The sequence below is a fragment of the Typopeltis vanoorti genome, chromosome 6 (assembly GCF_054136105.1).
Source record: "Typopeltis vanoorti isolate ZY-2024b chromosome 6, IOZ_Tvanoo_1.0, whole genome shotgun sequence".
Classification (NCBI taxonomy): Eukaryota; Metazoa; Arthropoda; class Arachnida; order Uropygi; family Thelyphonidae; genus Typopeltis; species Typopeltis vanoorti.
Window position 1 is genome coordinate 101,619,989 of NC_143554.1, and position 24,882 is coordinate 101,644,870.

The following is a 24,882-nucleotide window of genomic DNA, read 5'->3' on the forward strand; positions in this document are numbered from 1 at the left end:
TCCCAAGAAATATACAATATACAGAGTTTTAAATCAAATGTAAACAAGTTCCTCCTTTCCCAACCCACTACCCATATAACAATACAAATGTGCTATAAGTTGATCAACCAACCTCTCGTGTATGGGCTCAACATTATAAAAAAAAAAAAAAAAAAAAAAAAAAACTAGTCTATTTGAAATTTTATTGAATATATCATATGACTAGAATAACCACTGTCATGTCGTACTGTTCACTGAATTATCAATTGTCCATATCCCCGTCGTTTTCCCAAGAACAATCACTTAGCAAAATGTCTGTGATAGATTTATTTCATCAAGGAACTCTCAAGGGGAATTGTGATTCTATTGTAAAAATCCGACTGAGTCTGTCAAATTAGTGTGTTTATGATACTAAGGTCCACTTTTGGCTTGTGTGCATGTAATTTTCTCTTGCCTAATTGTATCAATTATTTATGTCTTCTAGTTCATATGAGATGATAACTCAACTGCATTTAAAAAGCTCTGATAAAGATTTTTCGCATCCTAGACTGGACTCGAACCCACATCTTTCCAACCAAAGGGGGATTGTTGAAACCAAATGAGCTACAAATGGCTTATGTAACATATAGCAGTTTTAAATAAAAATTCTACATATATATACTAATTAGGGACATGTTGTGAGTAAAATATAACCCATTTCATTTTTTATGGTATATATATTTATTGATGCCATTGTGCCACTGACAGAAACATTACTACTCAGCCAAGTGGTATGTGCAATTACAACTTATTGTTACCATGGCATCAATTCAAAGATAGTGTTCAATTAACATGTACCTGTTAGGCACTAGTTATGACCAAATGAGTTGGATTTCATAAACATTATAAAAGCAATTATATCATGATAAGGACATTATTCCTTTCTATGTCTGTTATCAGAAGCATGTGTTCTTTGGCTGGTTTATCTGTTTAGCAGAAATATTCAGAAGGAAAATATCTGAAGTTCGGCTTTAAATTATCTAGATGAATTGATTTCTCTTTCTGTTAATAATATCCATATTATCTTATAACTACACTGTAATTCCTTTGGCAATAAATTGCTGAAGGAATTACAGTGTAGTTATAAGATAATATGGATATTATCCATATTATCTCCCCCCCCCCCCCAAGAATATGCTGTAATTTTTTTCTCAAATGACATTGTTCTGACTTGATTCTATCCATAATTCTTCTCTAAAAGTGATTTTTTTTTCTGACTGGCTTGATACTTATGGTTTCGGTGCATCTCCTAATACAATTACTAATACTGATAATAATACCTGTTTTTATTCTATGCAGCCATCAGTTTACTACATGGAATCTCTACTCTCTGATAAAACAAAAATGTCTAAAAATTCAGAAATGAAGTTAGAAACTACAGCAAAAAAGAGTGATAATTTTACTAAGCTTGTTTGCTGGCATTACATAAAATTTGACCGAATACATTTGAGAAAGTCATGCAGTATATTCATTATACACATCCTCCTTTCTTTCTCTTTGATTTTTTTTTATAGTTAAGTAACCATTTCTTTGTGTCTAGAATCAGCAGGATCCAAAGTAGAACACACAGGACATTCAGTGATGGTGCAGCTGTTCCAGTGGGACATGATCTCATGGGAAGACACGCAATGTGGAACTGGACAAGCCTTTCCAGCACGACATGTGCTCATGTGGTTAAGCACATTTCTCATCCTACGACACAGAGGAACCGAACACCAACTGGCCTCGGAATTGTCGTTGGGTCTTTGCACCTGTTGGCACTGATGAGCGTGCAACAAGACTCGCAGCTGGGAGTTGATCAGTTGTTGCTTCTTGGAGTTTGCAGTCTGTGGGAAGGAACCAATATTGTCCTCAACAGGAGAGAAAAATCTCTTTTGTGAAATAAATAATAATACAAAACAAACAAAAATAGTCACAACTCAAAAAGAGTTCCATACTTTTATATCTAACATTAACTCTAAAAACGAAAAATTAACTTTATAAGAATTTCCGTCTAACAATCACACACACACACACACACAAACTTCTTCTATGCAAGGTGAAAACTAGCGGCTAACAGACAGAATAAATTCCATGAAGCAAATATATTTTTAGAACTAAAAATCGAACTGCTTATTTTGGATCATGGTCTGAAAAAAAAAATAAATAAAAATAATCCAGTTGTATTTCCAGAAGGAAACTGCTTATGATACATATACAGGCCTAAATATTAGTCTCCAAAGACATTTCGGATAATTTTGGAAAGACCCTAAGACAACATTACTTAAATTGGACTATCCCGATGGAAACTTAGTTCAGTATTGTTTTACACTAATATGTAAAAAATTGCGTTTTTTTTTTAAACACTACTTCATTTATCGCTTCTTACCCCAACATATTTTGTGAGATCATGCAGCAAACCATCAAGTCTGTTCGTAGTTACCTGCAATTCACTTTTCAGTCCTGCAACTTCCTTGCGCAGTTCCTAAGAAGAAAAAAAAAAAAATTTTTCAATTATGTATGCTGTGGATAATTTTGTCAATAAGAATCGTATAGAATGTTTGCTTCAAAAACGATCATTATGTTATAACACTAGTATCTTAAAACCTCAACTAACACTCTTGATTTAGATATTAAATAGCAGACATCTTAAGAAGAAAACTGCTTTAAAAATTCATTTTGGGGACTTAGTAAGATACAGAAAATAATTCTGGACACAGTATAATAATAAATGGCTCAATTATTATTTAGACGGGGGGGGGGGGATAAAGAGTTCATTATAGTCTATGATTTTATTCTTTTACTTTTTTTATTTATTTATTTTTTTTTAAAATACTAACATACCACAGTTTCTTCATCCCCAAGCTGGAAGAATTTGACAGGATTGTTGGATTTGGGAGTAAACTGTTTATCAGGACTTTTGCGATCAGCTGAAGCCCGGGAATGAACAGATGTGGCTGGCGACTGCTGGTGAGATTCATCATGGACCTGAAAAATACACAATCGGTATAAAACACAAAGGAGAAATGGTTTCACAATTTTAAAAAGAAACTGGCTATCCCTTATTAGGGATCATAATTAAATCATGTCACACTTCAAGTGAGAGTGACTCTTGACATTGTGACATTTTCGAGGAAAGCATATAAAAGAATTTTCTGGATCAAGAGATGAAAGCATCTTCTTAGAAGCAATTTGAATTTTTCAAAAAAAAAAAAAAAAAGCATATTAGCATATTAAAGTAAGTTAAACTAACAAATTTTAAAATCTTCTAATTACAAACGAAATCCGATTATTTATGTTATGAATTCAAAATATGGGAGTGAATATTATTACAGATAATTATTGAAGTTAGGAAAATATGAAATCAATTTTAAAGAGCAAACTTGAAAAAAAAAAGTTTTCAAACTTTGATATAGAAGAAGGGAGGCCGAAAGTGACACAAATGGAAGGAGGAAGGGGGGAGGAAGTATGGGTTAAAAATGCTAAGAAAGAGCGTGACATTTAAGTATACATCTTATTCTAAGCCGTTGTCCATTCTTAATCAACAAAAGAAAAACACACTCAATTCTAGAGTCACCAACTAGAGAAATTTTTTTTTTTTTGGAGACATTTCCTGAGTTAATCGATCTTTAGCGCAGGTGAGTAGAATTTCTTCTCCCAGAGAAGAGATTCGGTTTTGAATTTTACAAAATAGTAAAACGACCGTAGAACTTGCATACTTACACATGTAAATAAGAAATAAATACGTTAGAAGTAGAAACACAAGATGGCAGTATATGTTAGCAGATACCTTAGCCTGTCATTTAATGCAAAAATGAACCCAACTTGAGGAGGGGGGGGGGGGGCAAGTGGAGAATGCTTGTCTGCGATTTCCAAAAGGTCGTATGCCATATTCCCTTTGGAAAATGACAAGCGGTGGGAATTCATCATCATCATTATTATTCTGTTCTTCCACATCACAAAGAGGAAAATTTTGTTCCACTGGAATCTTGTCATCCATCAGTTCTATAAGACACTGAATGATGTTTTGTCAGGAAGTGCCTCGTTTCTTGAACTTATTCGAAAATGGTAAATGGTCTTGGATACTAAATGCAAGTTAATGTTAGTTAGTTTATGTACAAAAAACATAAACCGAGATCTTCTGTTCATCCCTGTTAAAATTGCACCATCTCTTTCCTAAAGCATGAGATGTTAACAAATCCTATTCTGTTGACGTCATGTACTGTATTTAAAAAGTGCTGCTATTCACTGGTGCAGCCAAATATGAATTAAATATACCCCTATCATCAGAGCAACATGCTGTCCTAAAATGGTATAAGAGCAGATATTTCAAATACCCGAAATTTTCTTTCTTTTCTTTTCTTTTCTTTTTTTTTTTTTAATAACACTGATAAAATTCTGTTGACCCTGCTATTGGTTCTTCCATTATGCGATATTTATGCAGATTGCTGAGGAGATCCAAAAGTGGCCTACTATTTCAAAATCTTTGCGAAAGATTTCTGGTGGGGAGTTCGGAAGACGGTGCAAGCTACCTGTTCACAGAGTTCCTCATGAATGTGCAAAATGGCATGTCAATATCACCAACAAAATCGATACAGAGTTGAATTTGTGTTTTATGCTATACAAAAGGCTTCGAGAACATTCTAACACAACATTCGTGGATGCGAACTGCTATATCTGAAAGAACTTTATTGAAAAAAAAAAACGCTGCAAACTGAAGTATAGGAACTCCCTATGAGCCATTATTTCTCAACTTTATTTATTATTATTCACGTCATCTATTTCTTGCCAGAAAAATATTACTAGATAGCAAAACCTATTTGCATCATTACTTGGACTAAATTACAAATCTCAACCATTTTAATTAGCAGTTTTTTTTGATAAGTGTAAACAGCAAATTTTAAATAAACACGTCTTACTGCAGAAAATACTTAGCCTGAGATTTTACGTGATCGGTTGGTTAAAATTTCAATGCGCTGAATTATGAATCGTAATTCTGGGGGGAAATGGATTAAAATTTTGCAATTCAGCATGTTTTTAATTTGGTTTCGGGGTTTTGTTTAGTCATAATTACGGTCAAGCAACTAAGACTATGCAAGGGGGGGGGGGAGTTCTGCTAAACACCCAGAACAAAAATGATATGATTTGTGCAACAAGGGAACGACTTTTTTTCCTCAGAGGATTGCAAATGATGCAGCAGTGTTGTGACAAGTGTAGAATGTGCAAGTTACGTGGTTCTGCTTCAATTCCTTCATGGTGATTATCAGAACTTTCCAACCCCCCCCCTCATATTAGCCCAATGTATTATGGTTGTTAATTGTTGCCTGTGTTCTCACACTACTTTGTGTGTTTGATGGAATGAGAAACCTAAGTTTCCCGGGTGCAAACCCTGCCACCTCTGTAAGAGAAGGGATAATTGACCTTAATTTGAAAATGCTAGTCCTTAGCGAAATCTGCATATGTTAACAGCTTAGACTGGCTTGAGCTGTGCTGTGTACAAATTGGCATCTACTTCCACCAATTTCATGTGCCATGATGACACAACAGCAACAACAAAATTATTATTATTATCTGAGACCTCCAGGGAGTCAAGGACTCATCGAGGGAGATTACAAATCACCAAACCAGCTATCATTCCTTCAATTAAATTCATTCACACTACTGTGGGACTACAGATGCGAGACCCCTCGACACTTCTGCGCATGTCAGAAGGCGAATCCATTGCGATAATAGGGTAATCAATGCGTTTCGTGGGATGAGTGTTTATTATTATATGTTGGAAAATTAGCTTTTCTTTTATGAAAATTCTAGTTTTTAAAGTGGTAACTATTTTGCTTGTACACAGTTGGAAAATTTACGTATAAAGCCCGTGATTTAGCATGTTGGAAACGAATTCGTACATCGCCTTATTCCTTTCTCCCCTTCAACATGAATTGACTCTTCTTGGCATATTTCAAGCCGCGGGGCTAGGATCTGTGGTCGGACAATAGATGCGCTTACTACCCCTAAAGGCAAACTATTCCACTCACTTATTGCTCTCTGGGAGAAAAACCTAGCTCTTACTCCTTTTTTGACTGCAAATAAATTTAACTTCCGATGCCCCCAACCGTGTTCTCTCCCCACCTTCCATGTAACGAAACATTTCATCAGAACGATATTCTATAACACCAGAGTCTGTAATCCACATACTCGCAATCGTTTTTCATAATCCAGAGGGGACCGTACGTAAATAAACGTTTCTCTGTACAGTTGGTTATTTAACAAACAAAACACAAGACGCCAGGAGTATTCTGAAGCAAACATGAGGCGTTTGTGGAGTTATGTCACTGACAATCACGCAAAAGAAAAGAGGATGGGGGGGGGGGGGAATTTATGGCCACAGACCAACATCAACCCATTTTCATAAATTAAAATAAACTACAGTTCTTAAAATTTCCCGACAAATGCATTTTCTAAATTTGAAACTTATTTGGAAGGCAACGTACGAGCATACGCATTAAGTTTTGCTACAAATCTGGTAAGATGGTCACAGGAAAACGTGATAGAAAACTTGAAATGCGATCGAAAAAAAGAGGCACGTCTGGTCAACAAGGCAGTGCCGATGGCTTATCTTGGGGCGATGGGGGGGGGGGGGGAATAAATGGCGCCTCAGAAATATAGTTCATTGGGAATGGTTTGACAAATGACCAGGGAGCGACTCGTGCATAGGCACTGCGGAACTGCAGCACCGTCAATTTTTCTCGATATATAAATATATTTATTAATTTATTTATATTTGCTTGTAATATTTAAATTTATCATCAACAATCCTATGCAATTCTCTTATTTTGTAAAAAAATAATAATAAAAATCCACCTTGTAGCACTTAGGTGGGCGAAGGACGCCAGCGGCACTGTGTTTTCCACAATGTCATATTTCTACGCGCGCAAGCATATGCACGTCATAGTGAGATACGAGCTATTAGCGTACGAATTACGCGGCACTGTCCGTTGCGCAGTTCCACTGTTGTTTATATGCAGTTTGCGCCAGAAGTAGAGTGTTCGTAGTATTTATAGTGTTTACTCCGTCTCTTTAAATATTTGGACATTACAATTAAAGACATAACATTTGTTATAGTAATTTTTAAATATTTTGAATTATACTAAACTGTATAATTTTATCAATAATAAACAATATTTTTTCATGAAACAAAACAAGAATATATTTTAAGTAATTTTGAATTATACCAAACTCTATAATTTTATCGATAATAAACAATATTTTTTCATGTTTAATTTTTTTAAAAATTTTTACCATAATTTTGATATTTTATCCAAACACGTATGCACTTTACTTACAGTGTGTATGTATATTTCGAAAGTTGCAGCACCCCACGATTTCAAGACAAGAGCCGCCACTGTAAATGACCCACAACTTGGTTTATGCACCATAACAATGAGTTACACTACGCAGCGATCATCGTCCAGGAATTCATAATAAACACAGATCATTTCCCTTGCGACTTATGCAGATGATGCTTACCCAATTAAGTTTACATTATTACTAGTTTCCTATTAAGACTTCTTTTTTCCCCCAAATTAATCTGTTATTCGTCATGTATCCAATATTATTAGATCTTACGTTTCAGTCTTCTAAGACAATGTTTCTTAAACTTTTTGAGGGTGCGGAACCCAATATATTAAAATAGGGTTTCGCACTCTTTCTTTTTGGCGGAACGCCTGAGACAATTTTTATAAAACATTAAAGTGAAAGGAATTATGACAATGGGCCGCTACTGTAAAAATATATTTTAATGAAGAGAATATAACATCAGAAATAATAAAGTCACATAAATGTTCTAGAAATAAGTCAGTTGAATAAAAATTTGCATTTTCCCCATTATTAAAGGGTATTACCCCCCCCCCCCCCACACACACACACGCATCTAATTGAGGTTATACTTTATCACTAACCATACCATTTTAGATTAGCTTCCCTCACAGTCTTGAATTATTAATAATTCAAACTTCTTTTCCGATATTGTCATTTTTAATATGATTTTGCCATTGCATATTTGTTCATCCCATTAATTTTTCCTTAGAACTCTTCAATCGACTTTTTATTTCTAATCAACTCAGATTCTTAACTTAAAAACTAGTTTGAACACTGTCTTATATACTGCTAGTCAGGGCTGGCCATCTCGGGGGGTGCAATGAACCCGGGCCCCACGATCGAGTGGGCACAGTCGGTTCACATTTGTGGAAACGTATTATATTTCGAGTGTTTTTTTTTTTTTTTTTTTTTCCTGTGCCAAAATCATTTGCAGGTAAGAGGTTTTACAATACGTTTATATTTCGAATCCTTTAATTTTTACCTTTGAAAAATATTTTAGGGCCCCAAAAGGTTTCTTGCACTCGGGCTCTTTTATAGAGAAGACCGACCCTGCTGCTAGTTTTGGTGTTTTGGCTAATTTCTCTCATATTCCATATAAATTTATTCAACTGGTTCCCCACCATATCAGCTTAGCTAATCCTATTGTCTGTTTAATTTGCCATTTTCACTAAAAACCGCGTCTAAAATGCCTGTTCTACAGAATGTTCACAACTGAGAATAATATTAAAAATGCAAACGTAAAGCCATTCGTAATAAAAAATTTTAACTTACCGTAATGTCTACCGTATTACGCTGATATTTGGTGTTGCCTTTCCGAGCGGTTCCAAAACTAATCTGATTATCAAGATCATCAAGATTGATTTCAGTTTTGGGATTCATAAATGTGGCAGCAGTTGGTTCAAATGTTTTTTCACGGACCTATATATATATATATATATATATAACTATGTATCATTTCTAAGTGTGGTTTGAATTATTTGAATTAGAATCTGTTGTTGTTATTATTCTTGAAGGAGCTTCTTACCTGGCTGTCTTTTGGGATGAAATATTTTTGCACAGAATCATTTTCCATAGTGGAGAACTTAACTGCCTTGGGACATTTGGTTTGCATGTGATCCACTATATCTTTGCGGCACTGCCAATCACTGCACTGAGGGCAGGTGACCATAGATAAATTACAGTTCTCCTCGTGGTTCTGCGGGAAAAAAATAAAAATAAAAATAGGAGCTCGTTCAATATTTAAATATTTAACTAAGTTTTCAAATGGTGGATACTCAATGCAATATTTTCATAAGAAAACCACATTTATAAATCAAATAAATCTCAAATAAAGAAACAAAAACTTGGGTTACTTCTTTTCTCCTTCAATTCTGGAGTCTCGGAGACTTCATCCGTGAAGATGTGACTTGACAAAGTGCGGAAATTCGAATCCTGTGACTAACACAGGGTATGCTTTTTCAAGTCCTCAAGAAACAAACATAAAAATCGTTACGTGTCAAAAGCAGTTTATTAAATACCTAATTCCTTGTATAAGTATTTTCTCTCTCTCTCTCTTTTTTTATGCGTGGTCACTTGTTTTTGAAATCGATGCACATGCGTAAATATCGTAAACCTAAGAATCAACTGTATATCACAAACGTAATGTTTCTTTTGATTTATATATATTTTTACAAATTTACAAAGACTGTGCAAATACTAGACAAAGTGCATTACCAGCAAGAGAGAATTAAAAAAGAAAAAAAAAGTTGCCTTAGCAACCAGCTTTCAGTAATTAGCTGCATTTCCCCTTTAAACCCGTTAGGCTTATTGACCTGCCACTGTCAAGTAAATTGGCTTCTTTGAAACTAATTAATGCTACATTAGGACTGTTAATCCTACCTACAGTCTACTGACTGTATATATTCTCTGGCCTGTTTATCTGCCTTGCTAGATTGGGGGGGGGGGAAGAAACTCTTCTCTTCACCTCCCTCTGAGACCAAAACTCATTCAGCTGAAAAGATATTTTAGACGACGAGATTCCAAGCCACGGGGTGTTTTTAGACCCTAAGTACTCCAAAAGGTACCGTCCTGAAATACAGAAGCGCTAAGCCATGGATGGATGGATGGATGGAGAACCACTGGAAGGCCACATATCACTTCAGGATTCCTCACAAGACCTCACACTTCATATATAATAATTTGATAAAATTATGAAGAGGTCATATGCATACAATATGAATATCGATAACACAACATTAAAAATCTGTTAACACTCTCAAAAGCATTTTATTTATTTCATAATTTAAGAACGGAGTTCTACAAGCTAAACACATGAGGAATTAATAAAACTTAGGACAGCACCGCAATATAGCAACACACAGACAATTTTTTTTTTTTTTTTCGAATGAAGCTGACGTTGCGCCGAGCGCTCGTAGTGGCCTCTAGTGACAAATCAATATAATATAATAGGATAGTGCGCTAATCGCTGAACAATGGATAAGGATGCCAACCATAGAACAATGGAGAGATCGATAATCGCGATTGATTTTTTAGCATTGCTTTAAAAATGAACTTTAAAAATGATTTTTTACATATAATTAATTAAATTACACGCCGTTTGATCATGTATAATTTGTAAACGAAGATACATAATTGAACACAATATGCGAAAAAGGCTGCAAGTTCTCCATTCCTGCTCTTTCACACGTACAGCAACAATAGGGTAGCCGATGTTTCAATACACTTAATATGTAATCATAGAAAATAAAAATGCATCCCTGTTCACTAAGAGAGCTTTATATAGTCTATAATTAGTATTTTGCATTCAATCTGGGTGCACAAAAGTGACAAAGATTGCAGCAAAAATGTGAGTTCCTTACGTTTCTTCATATTTTTTCGAGGTGTTAATAGAACGAAAAAATTTATGATAGAAAATACTATTCCATAAAACAACCCTGAGTGCATAGTCAGAACAATATAAATGTCTGTCATTCCTATATAGTAGACCAGATTTTGTAGATGAATACAGAGGAACAAAAACATGAAATATCAGCACCAACATTCAACTGCTTATTCAGTAGTCCTCGTTGCTCCAGAATATCAGAACTAGCTTCCATATCCCTCAAAAGAATCAATTCTTGTGGATTATTTTTCGAGTGTAAACTATTTATAATTTGTTTAGCGTGACATTAACGTACTTCTGCAACATATATTAAACATAAATTCGTAAATAAAAAATATTAAAAGTTTTATTGATGACATTTTGATCAGTAGGGAAGATAATATTTGCAGAAACGATATTTAGTGAATCACAACGTGCTCATAAAAATGTACATAACAGCACCTATGAGGTTTATATACATTGTAATCAGCAACCTTCTACAATAAAGGATTTTAGTGAGAACACTCTTCGAGAGAAGTAATAATAATAATAATAATAATAATAAAGAAATCTATGTACATGCTTTTGAATTATACTAAGTACAAATGAATAAATAATAAATAAACATGACTAGTGAAAATTTGAAACCAATTATATTGCTAAACCATGAAATGTTAAAAACCTAGTAAGCATTTTTCAGTCCCCCCCCCCCCCCATTTCCGTCTTCTCAGTCCCTGTCTAGATTTGGCCTGCGAACATGTATCAGTTGTTGTTCCTCCCCAAACCTATGAAACGCCAATAACTTAAATTAAAAGACAGATGAACGAAATTCTGATAATCCAGATCGACACAATTGTTAAACACACATCATTTTGAATCACATCTATGCAGACATTTCAGCTTTCAGGTTAAAAATAATAACAATAATAAAATAATTTATCCCAAATTTCCTAGCTCGCTTTTTCTAAATGGGCAATACACATATTGTCAAGCAGGATTTAGGAAAGACAGAACTACAATTCAACAGATTTTGACAATGCGGTTGATAGCAGAGAAAGCTAGGAAAAAAAACAAAAACATATATAATTGCTTTGATGATTTTCAGAAGGCATTTGACAGTATCGACCAGAAAGCGACATTAACAGTGCTAGAATCCTATGGAATTGACAGAAAACTAATAGCTATATTAAAATATGTTTATAAGAATGCAGTTGCAGCAGTTAGAATAGATGATGATTTCGGGGATTGGTTTAAAACAAGCAGAGGTACTAGACAGGGGGGGGGGGGATGGGGACCCAATATCACCAAGTATTTTCATCGCACATATAGAAAGACAATGGATAAAATGAAGGAAGGTGCAAAAGGAATATCGGTACATGGGATGAGAATTAACGATCTGAGATTTACAGATGACATTGTTATTATTGAAGAAGACGAAAGAGAACTACAAAAAACATTGAAACTGTTAAATGAGGAAGGGAAAAGATTTGGACTTGTTATGAACTTGGAAAAAACAAAGACAATTTGGTATTTGGTGAGAAGAACATGAAACAAAAGATACAAGTGGATGGAACTGATATAGAAAATGTAGAACAATTCACATATTTGGAAAGTAAAATGACATATGATTTTTGGACCGTAAAAAAGAAATAAAGACCAGGATTGCAAAGGGAAGAACAAATCTGAAGGCCATGAATAACATCTGGAAAAGTAAAGTGATCAGTCTGCAAACAAAACTAAAAGTACTGGAAACATGCATCTTCAGCGGTGTACTGTACGGATCTGAAACGTGGATAATAAATAAGGAATCAAGAAAAAGAATTTTGGCATTTGAAAGAACTTGTTACAGGAAGATTCTAAGAATAGGATGGGTACAGATAGTCACAAATGAAGAGCTCTATCGGAAGATACAACTAAAGGATAATCTAATGCAGAAGATTATAAAAAAGGAAGCTGCAAATATTTTGGACACCTCTGCAGAATGAGTTAGGATCGGAAGATAAAGACATTCATGTTTGGTATTATAGATGGTGTGAACAGAAGAGGGAGACCATACAGAGAATGGATAGACGACATAAACGACTGGTGTGGAATGGGTGTACAGAAACTGCGACACTGTGCACTGAACAAAGAAAGGTGGAAGAAGATAGTGAAGGAGGCATCGGACACCAACGGGCAGTGAGCCCGTGGTTCGTGATGATGATGATGAATACACATATGAACGCATGCAAAATAGAATACCAGTTTTATTGACCAAAGATTTCAATTGTAGTATAAGAATTTTCTATTTCTGAAGAGGAACAAAGAACAGACTGAATGAGTGAGTTAAAACATTGTCAAAAGGGACAGAAATCTTGTCACAACACAGGAATTTCTGTAATGCTCCTGGCTTATAGTGACTTAACATTTTCCTATACGGACAATATGCAGAAGAAACATGGATATTTCATGTTTCGAAAACATTATCATTCGGACGATTAACTTTGTCCCTGGCTGATTTTGAAACGTAGAGGTTGATTTATACAGAGCAAAACTCTCCCTGATTGGCGAGGTACCGTAAAATGGCTCGCGGTACAGTATTTTTACAAAAGTAATTATACTTATGTTGAACATAAGTTTAATTACAAAATCGAATTACAAAAAGTCGAATTCCTTGTAATTACAAGTACAAGGAATTTGACTATTGGAATTCCAGTTCATACCTATGAAACAGCATAGCATATCTCGACAACACGACACAACACCATTATAACTTCCGTTTTCCACTAATATTTATCTGAAAATTTTGAGCCTATGAAGGCTTCATATCTAAGGTTTTTATTTTTATAAATCTAACGCTACTGAAAGAATGTTCACCATTTACGAAACCTAAGTTTCGATACTAATAAGCTAATACTGATAAGTTAAGCGTTTTACCTGGCATAGGAGGGGGTTGGTCAGATTTCAGCACAGTATGTCTTTGGTATGTAGCAGTTTCCTAAAAACCTCTGACGCTAAGTACTCCAATTGAATAGAAAGAAATACGGAAATTAGGCTATAATCAGGATAACTCGGAGAAATGAAAAGGTTTTCCAAAATAAAGCGCAATATATATTTTTCTAATACATGATGAAGATATATGGTGCTGAAGGCCTTCATTAAGCATCAGTTTCGACAAAAAAAAAAAAAAAAAAGCGCAAACTTTAAAGGAGAATTTTGTGTTCGAAGTGTTTTTTTTCATACCACAAAAGAAAGATCGCAGATAAACTATTTATACCTACATACACATTAACTCCTATGTTCTAATACAATAACTTACACCAAGATCACGTCTCTGGGTCTCCAGTCCACAGAATCGGCACGTCGAAAGCGTCTCTGAACATTCATCTTGAGTATGTCTTTTGTAATCCTTACGCTTTATTCTAAGAGAGCACAATCCGCATTGAATCTCACCAAATTCGCACACATTTTTGTGGGCCTAAAGAAAATACATTATTGTAGATAGAGTACCGGATACGTTACACGATAGACTAGTACTTTTATATAATTGTATCTTCATTAAAAGCCTTTATCGAAATAAATTTTAATACAGTTATATTAAAGCACGTCAAACATGTAATAGCTTCGCAGAAAGAAGTATAATTTTTAAGGTCCTAAACAATAAGACGTGACATGGATACAGAAAATTCGCAGATTCGAAAGGTAATTTTGAATAAAACAACTGAAGTATTTCTCTTATTTTTATTATTATTTTTTTTTTTTTTTTACATCAATTCCACACAAGAGAGGTTGCACAACCTATTAGCACCATGGTGGCGAGTGGGTAGGCAACAGCAAAAATAATCTAGTAATAATAGAATACGATAAAATTATATCGAAAGTATCAGCTTTTTGAAGCTCGTTTTGCAATAATGGATTGCAAAACGAGCTAGGTTCGCTTTTGTCGATCGGTCAGTCTTATATATATATATATATAACAATTCAGCGATTGCAGGGCGGATTTCGATAAAATTTAGTCTTTCGAATTCTAAAAATTGTCGAATAGCTTCAGTGTTGGTTTAAATCCGAAAACTTTTTATGCCCCAAACCAGAGAAACTGATACAAACTCACATGCTACAGTAACGACCTGCCATGCAAGTCGCATCCTAGCATTGTTTCGCTTATACCCAGCAATCCTTCCATGGAGACAGTAGTTACAGCTATGAAGGCGTAAACTGTGGTTGAGGGGAAACTATTGATGTGTCCGCAGGAGGAACGCAGAATACTTTTCAATAAATATCTTTTTAATAACGTTAGCCACAGCTGATCATGGATGGTTTAACTCTGCTGGAGTCCTACGAAATTATCGATGCTCCACTTCCATCGTTGTAAATACAGTTAATTAACGTGCATTGCTGTGCGATGCAGCAAATAAGGTCCAATCAAGAATAAAATAAAAAAAAAAAAAACTAGTAGAGAAGAAAAAAATTTTATTATACGCTAAACTACTTACATATATATATATATATATATATATATATATATATATATACGCTATTTTTCCACATAGTCGCCTTTGACTTCCAGGCATTTTTGGTATCGTAGCACCAGCTTCTTCATATTGCGTCAAAAAAAAAAAAAAAAAAGCCTGCTGCCGGTGAGTTCAACCATTGAGTCAGGATGTTCTTTAGTTCCTCATCTTCTTCCAAGTGCTAAGATGGTTGGGACTGCTTCATATGCAGGAACAAGAGGTAGTCGCTGGACCCGAGGTCGAGGCTGAGAGGATCGTAAAGTTCCCACTCAAACTTCTGAATTTACTGAAATGTTCGTCTGAGAGTTCCTTCAGTGTTTCACAATACGCATTAATATTAATCGTTGCTGCTCGCTGAAGAAAATCGACGAGCAAGATCCCTTTCTGGTCCCAAAAGACAGTGGCTATCCTTTGTTGTTGTTGTTGTTGTTGCACCCTTCTTTAAACAAACGGCGGCATTGCCTAACATTACTGTCACTGTGAATTTCTGCAGCATTGTTGTTTTCTGCCAATATAAGCCATATCACACCATGAGCCTCTCAACTGGCGGGAGGTTTTATCACAGCGCTCATAAATTATTCGTAGAAAACAACAAACGATAAGGCAGCGAAAGTAAAATAGTCAATTAGTCACTCTATGCTACAACGCATGCGCAACCATCCTCCCATAACTTTTTGGAGACTGAGTGGGCAGTTCAATCTCCACTACTAGCCAATCAGAGATGGCTGGCCCAAGGCTATCACTAATTTAATCGGCACGCAGTGAAGAGATGGCTCAACAAATACCGCCATCTAGTGGTCCTAACGCAATATTTTTTAATGTCTGAAAATAGTGTGGGTTCGACGGTCGATTTTTTGAGTTTACGGGATGTGAAACCCGCTTACGCGTGCCAGAGATCGACTAACTCGGGAACCGGTCGAAAAAAGGCTTAGAAAATGTTCCTCTAGTCGGCGACTAGATTTGCGCGCCTCTCTCTCTCTCTGTGTGTGTGTGTGTGTGTGTGTGTGTGTGTGTGTGTGTGTGTGTGTGTGTGTGTGTGTGTGTGTGTGTGTGTGTGTGTGTGTGTGTGTTTAATGTAACATTGTACATAGCTGAAAATGTTCTTTTAACTATAAACCACAGAATATTCTGAAATTTTTATAGCAAAAAAAAAAAACAAAACACTCGTAAATTTCAACTCTAAAGCGAAACGCCGTTAATTTTTAAGTTCTAGGTTGTTTCAGTGTTGTTTCCCCTCAGAGTAGGGTTTCACAACATTTGAATACTTTATCTGATAACGTACTCAACTGTCTTGTTTCACTCTTAACAAAATCAATGAAGTTCAAAAAAAAAAAAAAAAATTCGGATCCATCACTCTAACATGTGCTTCACATTTTGGTTCTCAGCTGATTTTGTTAAGAGATAATCAGTAAATTTATATTTTTTCCCCTTTCAGTTCATAATTTAAAAAAATAATAATTTGCCTTGAAGAGACAGAGTTTTCTCAGTATTACTACCCCCACGAGACCGTACGTGCTTTGCGTAAATTGTTTTTTAGATTGTAATGTACACTGAATTATGATTAGATACGAAACTCACATCTTTTTTTTTTTTTTTCATAATCGTCGCGTATACAACAACGGATAATGTATAGCACCAACCGCAGCTTGCGTAGACGTAATTTTTTTTTTTTTTTTTTTTTTTATGCTTTTATCCATATCGCCGAACAGAATCGTTATTTTGCAGTTCCTTCGGCTGAACAATTGTTTTGGACCAGATTTTGCTTCAGTATCATAATATACACACATAACAGTTCTCAAGTTATACCCTCGTAAAATCAAAGTTTTTGGAGTGGGAAAAGATGAATGTCTAGGCCAATTAGTTCGCCTATCTGCAATACTAAAAGCAAAACACAACAGTTTTTCAGAACGGTAAACACTTCCATGGGATATGCTGGCAGACGTCAAATTAAATAAGATGTTGATATGAGAACTTCGAATTTAAAGGAAAACTCTGAATTATTTGATACTTTACATGCCAGGAAGTTTCCTACTGGTTCCGTTTTTAAATAAAAACATGAAATTATTAATAAACTAGTAGTAAGAAAAGAGAGCATGGAAATTGCTAGTAACTGGATTATTCTGAGTCACTTTCGACTAAAGGTGAGTTAGTTTTTTTTTTTTTTCATCCGGAAACGGGTTTTTCGTCCCCCAGAACAGGCAAAACGGCTCAGTGAACACACGCATCTACAGACATAGGACACTCCGGGAGGCATAGGGCCAACCACCTTATCCTCGAGGCGGTCGCGGTTTCAAATCGTAATAGGCCATACCTAATACAAACGTAACAGGCCACCAGGCGTAATATACGTATAAAGAGGAGGAGGATTATTCTGAAGTGTCGCGATCTGTGAACAACAACAATAACAGGAAAACTCAGGGCATGCGCGGTGCCCTTAAGCAAAAGGATTATAATCCTAGATCTGAATGTTCGGGGAACCTGTGATACTGTTTGACTGCTCCTGACCGAGAATACGTATGTCACTAAGCACTTATTAAATAATTATTTTTTTAATAGCTACAACTTGCAAGCAAAGCAGATTGGAATGCGTACTAGAGCATGTTGGCGGGGGGGGGGGATAAATGAAGTAAACGCTCCCTGCAAAGATGTATGCCACACATTAAATTATAGAAAGTTATAAGAATATCACTTCCCTAGTTGAAGACCGAGCCTCCGTAGCTCAGTCTATATAGTCGGAAAGACCTGGGTTCGATTCCCGTTAACGACGTGAGGAACCTTTATCTGTCTCTTTCGACTAAAGGTGAGTTAGTCGGTCTCATACGGAGGTAGGATTTTTTTTTCACTCAGAAACTGGGGTTATTTTTGATCACCAGAACAGGCAAACCGCCCCTGTTTACGAGAAACCACCTTGCGTCATATCCCCCTAATAATTAGCTGCAATCCTCTCAAAGAGAGAGGCCACAGGATTAGGATTTGAAGACCAAAGCGTCATGATGTAATGAATAAGCATAATATATTCATAAATGATCCCTAAATAGCATGTAAATTATAAAATAAACATCATTTACTTCTCTTGTAATAAAAATGATTATAATTTTTTAATACTTTTTTTTTATAATTTATATAATTTTATAATAATTTATATATTTTATAATTTTTTTAATACTGGAAAAATTACGTTAACGAATTACAGTAACACTTACAGGCAGGTCGCATTTCGCAAACGGTTTGCAACAGAAAGGACATTTTAAAGGTGTCTTGGGACAGGCGTCACCTAAGTGGGTAATGTACTCCTTTTGGAAGACTGTATCAGAGCAGTACTGGCACTTGAGTTTGGGAGCCTCACACATCTCATAATGTTTCTGAAACGAAAATGCAACAGAAAAAAAAAACAAAACTAAAAATTATCTGTAATAATATGAAATAAAATATACAGAGTATTTATCAATTAATTAGATAAATATTATTTGATTAGTACTACCAAGTTTTCTTTCGACACTTACAGGAAAGTCGATACCTCGTCCTTGCTTTTCACAATAACAACAAGTCACCACTCTTTGCTTACACTTGTTTTGCATGTGATCTTCTAATTTCATGCGGGGTACTTTACAGCTGCAAAGTTTGCATTCCACTCGCACGAAATCACACACCATTTCGTGATCCTAAAACGAAGACGTCATGATTATATCCGTATATTAATTTTTTCAACTTAGTTAACGAAAAAAACTGAGCAAAGTATACAGTAAATAATGCACTCTCCCCGTTACAACTATCAAATTGGTTTTAGTACTTTCTATACTTCTACAGAGAATGATAACGCACGTGATTTCAGATACGCTTACCTGCATTTCACATCTCAAGTAGCGATTTTCACAGGCAGTGCATCTTATCAGTGAATTAGGGCAAAGCTGCCTCACATGAATGATGTAGTCCTTCTTGCGCACATGGCCGTTGCATTTGGGACACTCCACTTTAATATATTCACAAGAAGCTTTGTGTTCCTATAAAACGAAACAAAAGAAATCTTTTAAGTAACCAATGAAACCATGCATACACAAAGTTGTTTGGGGGGGGGGGGATGGTCATTTTTCACACACACGATTCTTATCCCCTTTTTTCGTGTATTCGCATTATTATGTTACGCTGGCTTGGAATAAATAAACTGTTGCTTCCGAAATAGAAGCGTTATGCAGACGGAAAAAAAATCAATGTTTTTGTGGAGGAAAAACTTCCCACCTCCGTCCAAGACTGTGTAAAGGGGATCGAAAGTGGATCTCTTTTTCCAAATAAGTGGCTGGTGATGTACAGATGATACCTGTTACATCGTTATTATTCATTGAATAAATACTGATCGTATGTTTAACAGTTGGAGTTCAAACATGAAATATTATTAGTGATTTCCCCCTCTCCTCTTTTCCCCTCGAAACGCAAGCAATGCAGAATACGGCATACCCATACAATTCCATTTAATAATCCTCACACATCCCTGTGTAGTCAGAAAAGTTAGCGCTATCATGCAAGTTATATTAACTGCTTCTCATTCTGAGTTTCATGATGGTTCGGATTGGTGCCAATTGCGGGAACGAGCACACTCGAAATAAAAAGAAAATTCGCACGCCACACTACATGTAAATACAAATTGAAAACATACACACACAAAAGAGAGAGAGTAGAACTTTAACGTGTGTATCATGCAAGTAATTCGAAGGCAGTAACACCCTGGCAACAGCCATGTATTACGTGATCATATTCACAATGAAAGGGAGCGGCTTTACAAAACGCTGAAAACCCATAGCAAAAAGAACATAATTAATTAATTTCCTTGTGTTCCCATCCATACATAGCTTTTACAACACTACCATTGGCGAATCATATTATCCGAAGCTCTGTTCTCTGTTGTACGCTTAGACGGTATTCGAATCAAAGTTAAAAAGCATCGACTGAGCTACTGAGACTGACTATTTAATATTACAAATAATTAATTGTTTACAAGAAACTAAAAACATCCTCATTTGTTGCCATGGGAACATATTGTCATTTGTTGTATTATTCCAGCTCACTGGAATAATAAAACCTATCTCATTATCGAACTCAGTGCTGGAGATTGCACACACACACACACACATGATGGTTATACATATATATTATATTAAAAAAAAAAAAAACAGCGGCAGGTAAGGGCCGCATCATGGCATTGATGGGGCCATGATGCGGCCCTTCTTCTGCTTTGTGTATAGTCTGACTTGTGCTTATTCAGTCCAAAACTATTTTTTAATCCCTTTGCCGCTCATCCTTTGTTCATTTTATAGACACTATTTATTAATATTTTTCTATTAATCGCACACAAGAGAGTTTGAAAAACTTATATTTTCAGTGCCATGCGTGTCCGCGCAGTTAACTTAGTGGCTATGAGCCTCACAACCATATGTCTGGGGAAGGAGTGTTCTAGGCTGAACTTATTGACGATTCTTGAACAGGAAGTTGATTGCACTTCTTGGGGGGGGGGGGGGAGTGATTTTTTATTTTATTTTGATTTACATGCTCAAGAATAAAAATGAAGGAATGATGTAAGTCAGTTCAGCAAAACAGATGCCATGAAAATACATATAGAAAAGAAATAATAAGGCACGAAAACAATACTAAAAATTCGATTATGCTAATTATATATCACTCTTCGCATGGATATATAAATAGCAATAATCGTAATCATAATTAAGAGTAAGCGTAATTAATAATCTCTATGACAACTGGTATTAAATTTAAGTACGATAATAAACAACAATAATGATATATTTTGATAATTTCCTGCCTCGGAAAAGTTGGTAAAAGGACTACTAGTTTACCATAAAGGCTGTGGGTTCGACTCCGGCGTGAAGCATGAATGAAGTCTTCTATGGACAAGCTTTTTTTTTTTTTTTAAATTAATGTGTGTCGCGCTCACGAAAGGTTATTAGTAAACCTATAGTACATTTGTACCGTGGGTGGGCTAAGAATTAAAAAAAAATTTTTTTTATCAATTATATATATGTGCCAGAAATCGACTAAGGGAAGCTCGCTTCCCTTAGTCGACCTCTGGCACATTTCCGCTTAATACGCCACGAAATATGATATTTTAAATTAATTTTAAATAGGAATGAAAGAGCAACCTTCCATATAAAACTTACCATTCAATCATCTTCGCGTTTTGCCAATTCTCGTGCAGGATTGAAATAATGTTCTTATAAGAGAAAATTAATCAAAAAATTAAGGAACAGCTTTAGAATATCGCTATGCAAAACATCCTTAATTTGTAAAATACTTACAATCACTTCCCATCTTAGAAATTGTCTTTCACAATAAGAGCAGTCGACTAGAGTCTTGGGACAGATTTCGCTGATGTGCAGATCATAATCTTTGCGGCAAATCACAGAAGAGCAGTTGGGACAAGGGACTTTGACAAGATCGCAGACTTCATTGTGCTCCTAGACACAAAAGGAACAACAAAATAACCACAATAAAATCCAACTATACTGTACTATATTCAGAATTTTTTTTAAAAAAAATTCTTTAAAAATGAATAGAATTACGAGTAGTTTAATGCTTATTTATTAGGGTGTTATGATAAGGAGTTATAATTATAACTATTTCTATATTTTTTAATGAGCTACTAAATTTATTTTGCTTTACGGGATAAAAAAAATTACTTGCGTTTTATGCAAACGAAACTGAAAGAATTTTTTCCTGTTTACTTTGCACATTTTCATGAGGAAGACTTTAAGATAAAGAATTTTTATTTTCCGTGATTCGCTGCCCTTAATGGAACCAGCGAATATGATGCTACTTGACATTACACATTGACTTAACCAATTCTTATTTTAAATTTAAAGTGACTTATAGTTATGAAATGAAAAAAAAAAAAAAAAAAGGAAATACTTTCCAACTTACAGTCACATTGGATTTCAGGATCTGTTCTCCACAAAAGTAACAGGTTATTAATTTCTGTGGACAGGTGAGGTTAATGTGTTCGTCAAAATCCACACGATTCACCTTAAGTCTGCAGTGTTTACATTCCATTTGTACGAAATCGCACACGGTTTCATGTTCCTAAAGTAAGAAAATTCAGCTTTTTCTACACATAATGGCAAAAAAATTAAATAAATAAGAAACTTTAGTTGCGTGAATAAAGAGAACAGACTACACATTCATTAAATTTTAAGATGGGGGGTAAGGAAAGGCAAGAGTTAGGACTAAAACGGCCTTGCCTATTCCCTCTGCGGGAATAAAAAGACGTTAGCTGATTTTTTTTTTTTTTTTTTTTCCTGGTTTGAATAAGCGAGACATCTTTTCCCAACAAACATCGCCCATACTACAAACTACACTTAACATATTTAGTTATTTTCGTTTTATATCACTAGGTATTTAATATAGATTTGCAGAATACTCACAGGCAATTCACATTTCAAGAACTCTCTATTGCAGTCAGAGCATGTGACGAGAGTCTTGGGACAGCTCTGGTCAATGTGAAAGTCGTAGTCTTTGCGGTACACTTCAGCAGAGCAGATGTGACACTGGACTTTGATATAACCGCATATACCATGGTGTTGCTACAGAAGACAATCATAAAAAAGAAAGCATCAAAGTACATTTTTCTTATATGTAATAATAACAATAACAAACAACACTATAACCTACAGTTGAAATAAATGGTGCACGCTAATATGCAATCTATGCTATAATACAGCGCTGATCCTTGATACCAATTTCCTAATTCTGAGCTTCAATGTTCCGATATAGGCACACTGTATAACTTGTCTTATATATCTAAACCTATTGCTTGAAAAGTCTTCCCGCTTCTTTCATATAAACCGACCAAAATATGGGAATGGAAACCAATAAGCTTTTTTTTTTCATCCTATGAGAAAAAGAACTGAAAAGATAATCGTTTTAAAGTTATTAAAGATTTTCTTCTTATTTTTTCTTTTATATTTTTTAGATAATTAATCAGTATAGCTGTAATTTGGGTGGTACAGCTACTGTAACAATTCTATCACAAATAAAGAACAAATAAATCTCAAAGACCCCAGAGTTCATTGTTAACGAGATGATGATGGCGAAAAGGGTTCTTTCCCCCCCTCCCCCCACCTCCTTTTATTTTTCCCTTCCGGAAACTAGAGCTTTTTTTTTTACTCCGCAAAACCGACGTAGTTGAGAGATAAAGCAAAACGCGTGAAGGAGAATCTCTCCGATCACCAATACTCCGCACGTATGAAGCTGAACGGATAGTCAATCCGTTCAACTTCATACGTATTATCTGCATTGTGGCTAATATTCCATGCGACCCTATTTACATTCCAAACTGATCCTCTACCATTTCATAATATTAGAATTTCTTCGATTTAAGCAATTTTTACAGCACTTCCCATCTACAACATATTAAAAGTTAGTGGTACCACATTTAGTTCTGCGGACGAATCTTTGAAATCTAGTCTTCTGCAAATAAGAAATATCTTACCAGGCAATGACACCATCTGTCTTCCAAGTTAAGGGTTCAGATTTCTCATGTGTCAACAAGAGATTTTTAATCGTTACACTGGCATTATTATTTCTTGACATTTATACATTCGACTAACGTCAGTCTTAAGACGCTAAATGAAGTCATCTGGTTTTCTTTCAGAAAAATTTCGCCTTTAAGATTAAATGTTTCACCAGGTGGGTAAGTTAATGAGCTAAACTTGATTGGAACTACTGAGCATAATATTGCAGCTTAACAGGTATTTCTCAGAAGCTTATTGGAAATCTGATGTAACTTGGGAGAAATAATCATCTCCTCTTGGAGGGGGGGGGGGGATAACTGCAGAGTAATTCCGTGAAGATACTCCTACTGACTTGGCTGATTCCCAAGGACAAACAGTTGAACGCAGACAGATGTTCTTCTGGAAGCAGTCTACAGTCTTTTTATACAGTTGAACCAGATAAAAATGCAATTACATTTTTCATTACAACATATTTGGAACTCAGTAAAGACGATGTAGGCACTTAAGAAATACACATGAATATCTGACACCATAAGCTTTATTAAACCTCTCTTTGATGTCACCCTAAATTATTCTAAGTTTAATACAACCAGCTACTGAAAATTCATGCACACATCAAAATAATTTTTAAAAAATTCAGAAAAAAAAGGTCTATGAGTTTACTTACTTGTTTTTAAGTAACTCTATAGATTATATTTCAAATATTATCACAACTTATACTATTAAATAATCTAATTTTGTTTAGCATTTAATAATGAATCTAAGTTTTTCAACTTACACTTAGTTCGCTCTTCCGCATCTTCGCTCCACAGAGTTCACACACTGACATTCTCTGCTTACATCGATTATTCACGTGGTCTTCGTAATTCATACGAGGTATTTTGTCATAGCAATACTGGCATTCGATTTGTATGAAATCGCATGTTAGTTCATGTTCCTAAACAGATGAAATCAAATACTGTTACAACTTGACGTTCGTTTCCAAGTAGCCATTATCATAACAATTTCAACCATACATCGATATAGACATCGAAAAAGTAGCTTCACAACTTTCAAAATATGAGTTCTATAATATGATCTAGAAATCACAACGAAACTGTATTGAAAGACGAATATATATATAATGTTTTTTTATACGCTCGTTTGTTCG

The 24,882-nt window shown here is 35.1% G+C and overlaps 1 protein-coding gene across 2 annotated transcripts; it reads right to left on the reverse strand.

Moving 5' to 3' along the window:
• Nucleotides 1–1,420: 1,420 nt before the first annotated feature.
• LOC150105760 (uncharacterized) lies at nucleotides 1,421–24,663 on the reverse strand. Of its 2 annotated transcripts, XM_090394338.1 has the most exons (13): nucleotides 24,511–24,663; nucleotides 22,644–22,802; nucleotides 22,144–22,302; nucleotides 21,522–21,680; nucleotides 19,062–19,220; nucleotides 18,723–18,881; nucleotides 18,423–18,581; nucleotides 14,028–14,186; nucleotides 8,894–9,064; nucleotides 8,641–8,787; nucleotides 2,842–2,985; nucleotides 2,387–2,482; nucleotides 1,421–1,844 (listed from the first exon to the last, which is right to left on the reverse strand). In XM_090394338.1, the coding sequence occupies exons 1-13, from the start codon at nucleotides 24,601–24,603 to the stop codon at nucleotides 1,533–1,535; spliced, it is 2,076 nt and encodes a 691-aa protein (XP_090250464.1). In that variant the 5' UTR covers nucleotides 24,604–24,663; the 3' UTR covers nucleotides 1,421–1,532. The 2 variants fall into 2 exon arrangements, with proteins under 2 accessions (XP_090250464.1, XP_090250465.1); XM_090394339.1 differs by lacking the exon at nucleotides 14,028–14,186.
• Nucleotides 24,664–24,882: the final 219 nt, after the last annotated feature.

Excerpts from the sequence above, each read along its gene's own strand:
- LOC150105760 (XM_090394338.1), bottom strand. The coding sequence starts at position 24,603 with ATGAATTACGAAGACCACGTGAATAATCGATGTAAGCAGAGAATGTCA. Across the intron at positions 14,187-18,422 it reads TTGCGAAATGCGACCTGCCT|GCCCACAAAAATGTGTGCGA; the intron begins GTAAGTGTTACT and ends TATTTTCTTTAG. Across the intron at positions 1,845-2,386 it reads ATCTCACAAAATATGTTGGG|ACTGCAAACTCCAAGAAGCA; the intron begins GTAAGAAGCGAT and ends TCCTTCCCACAG.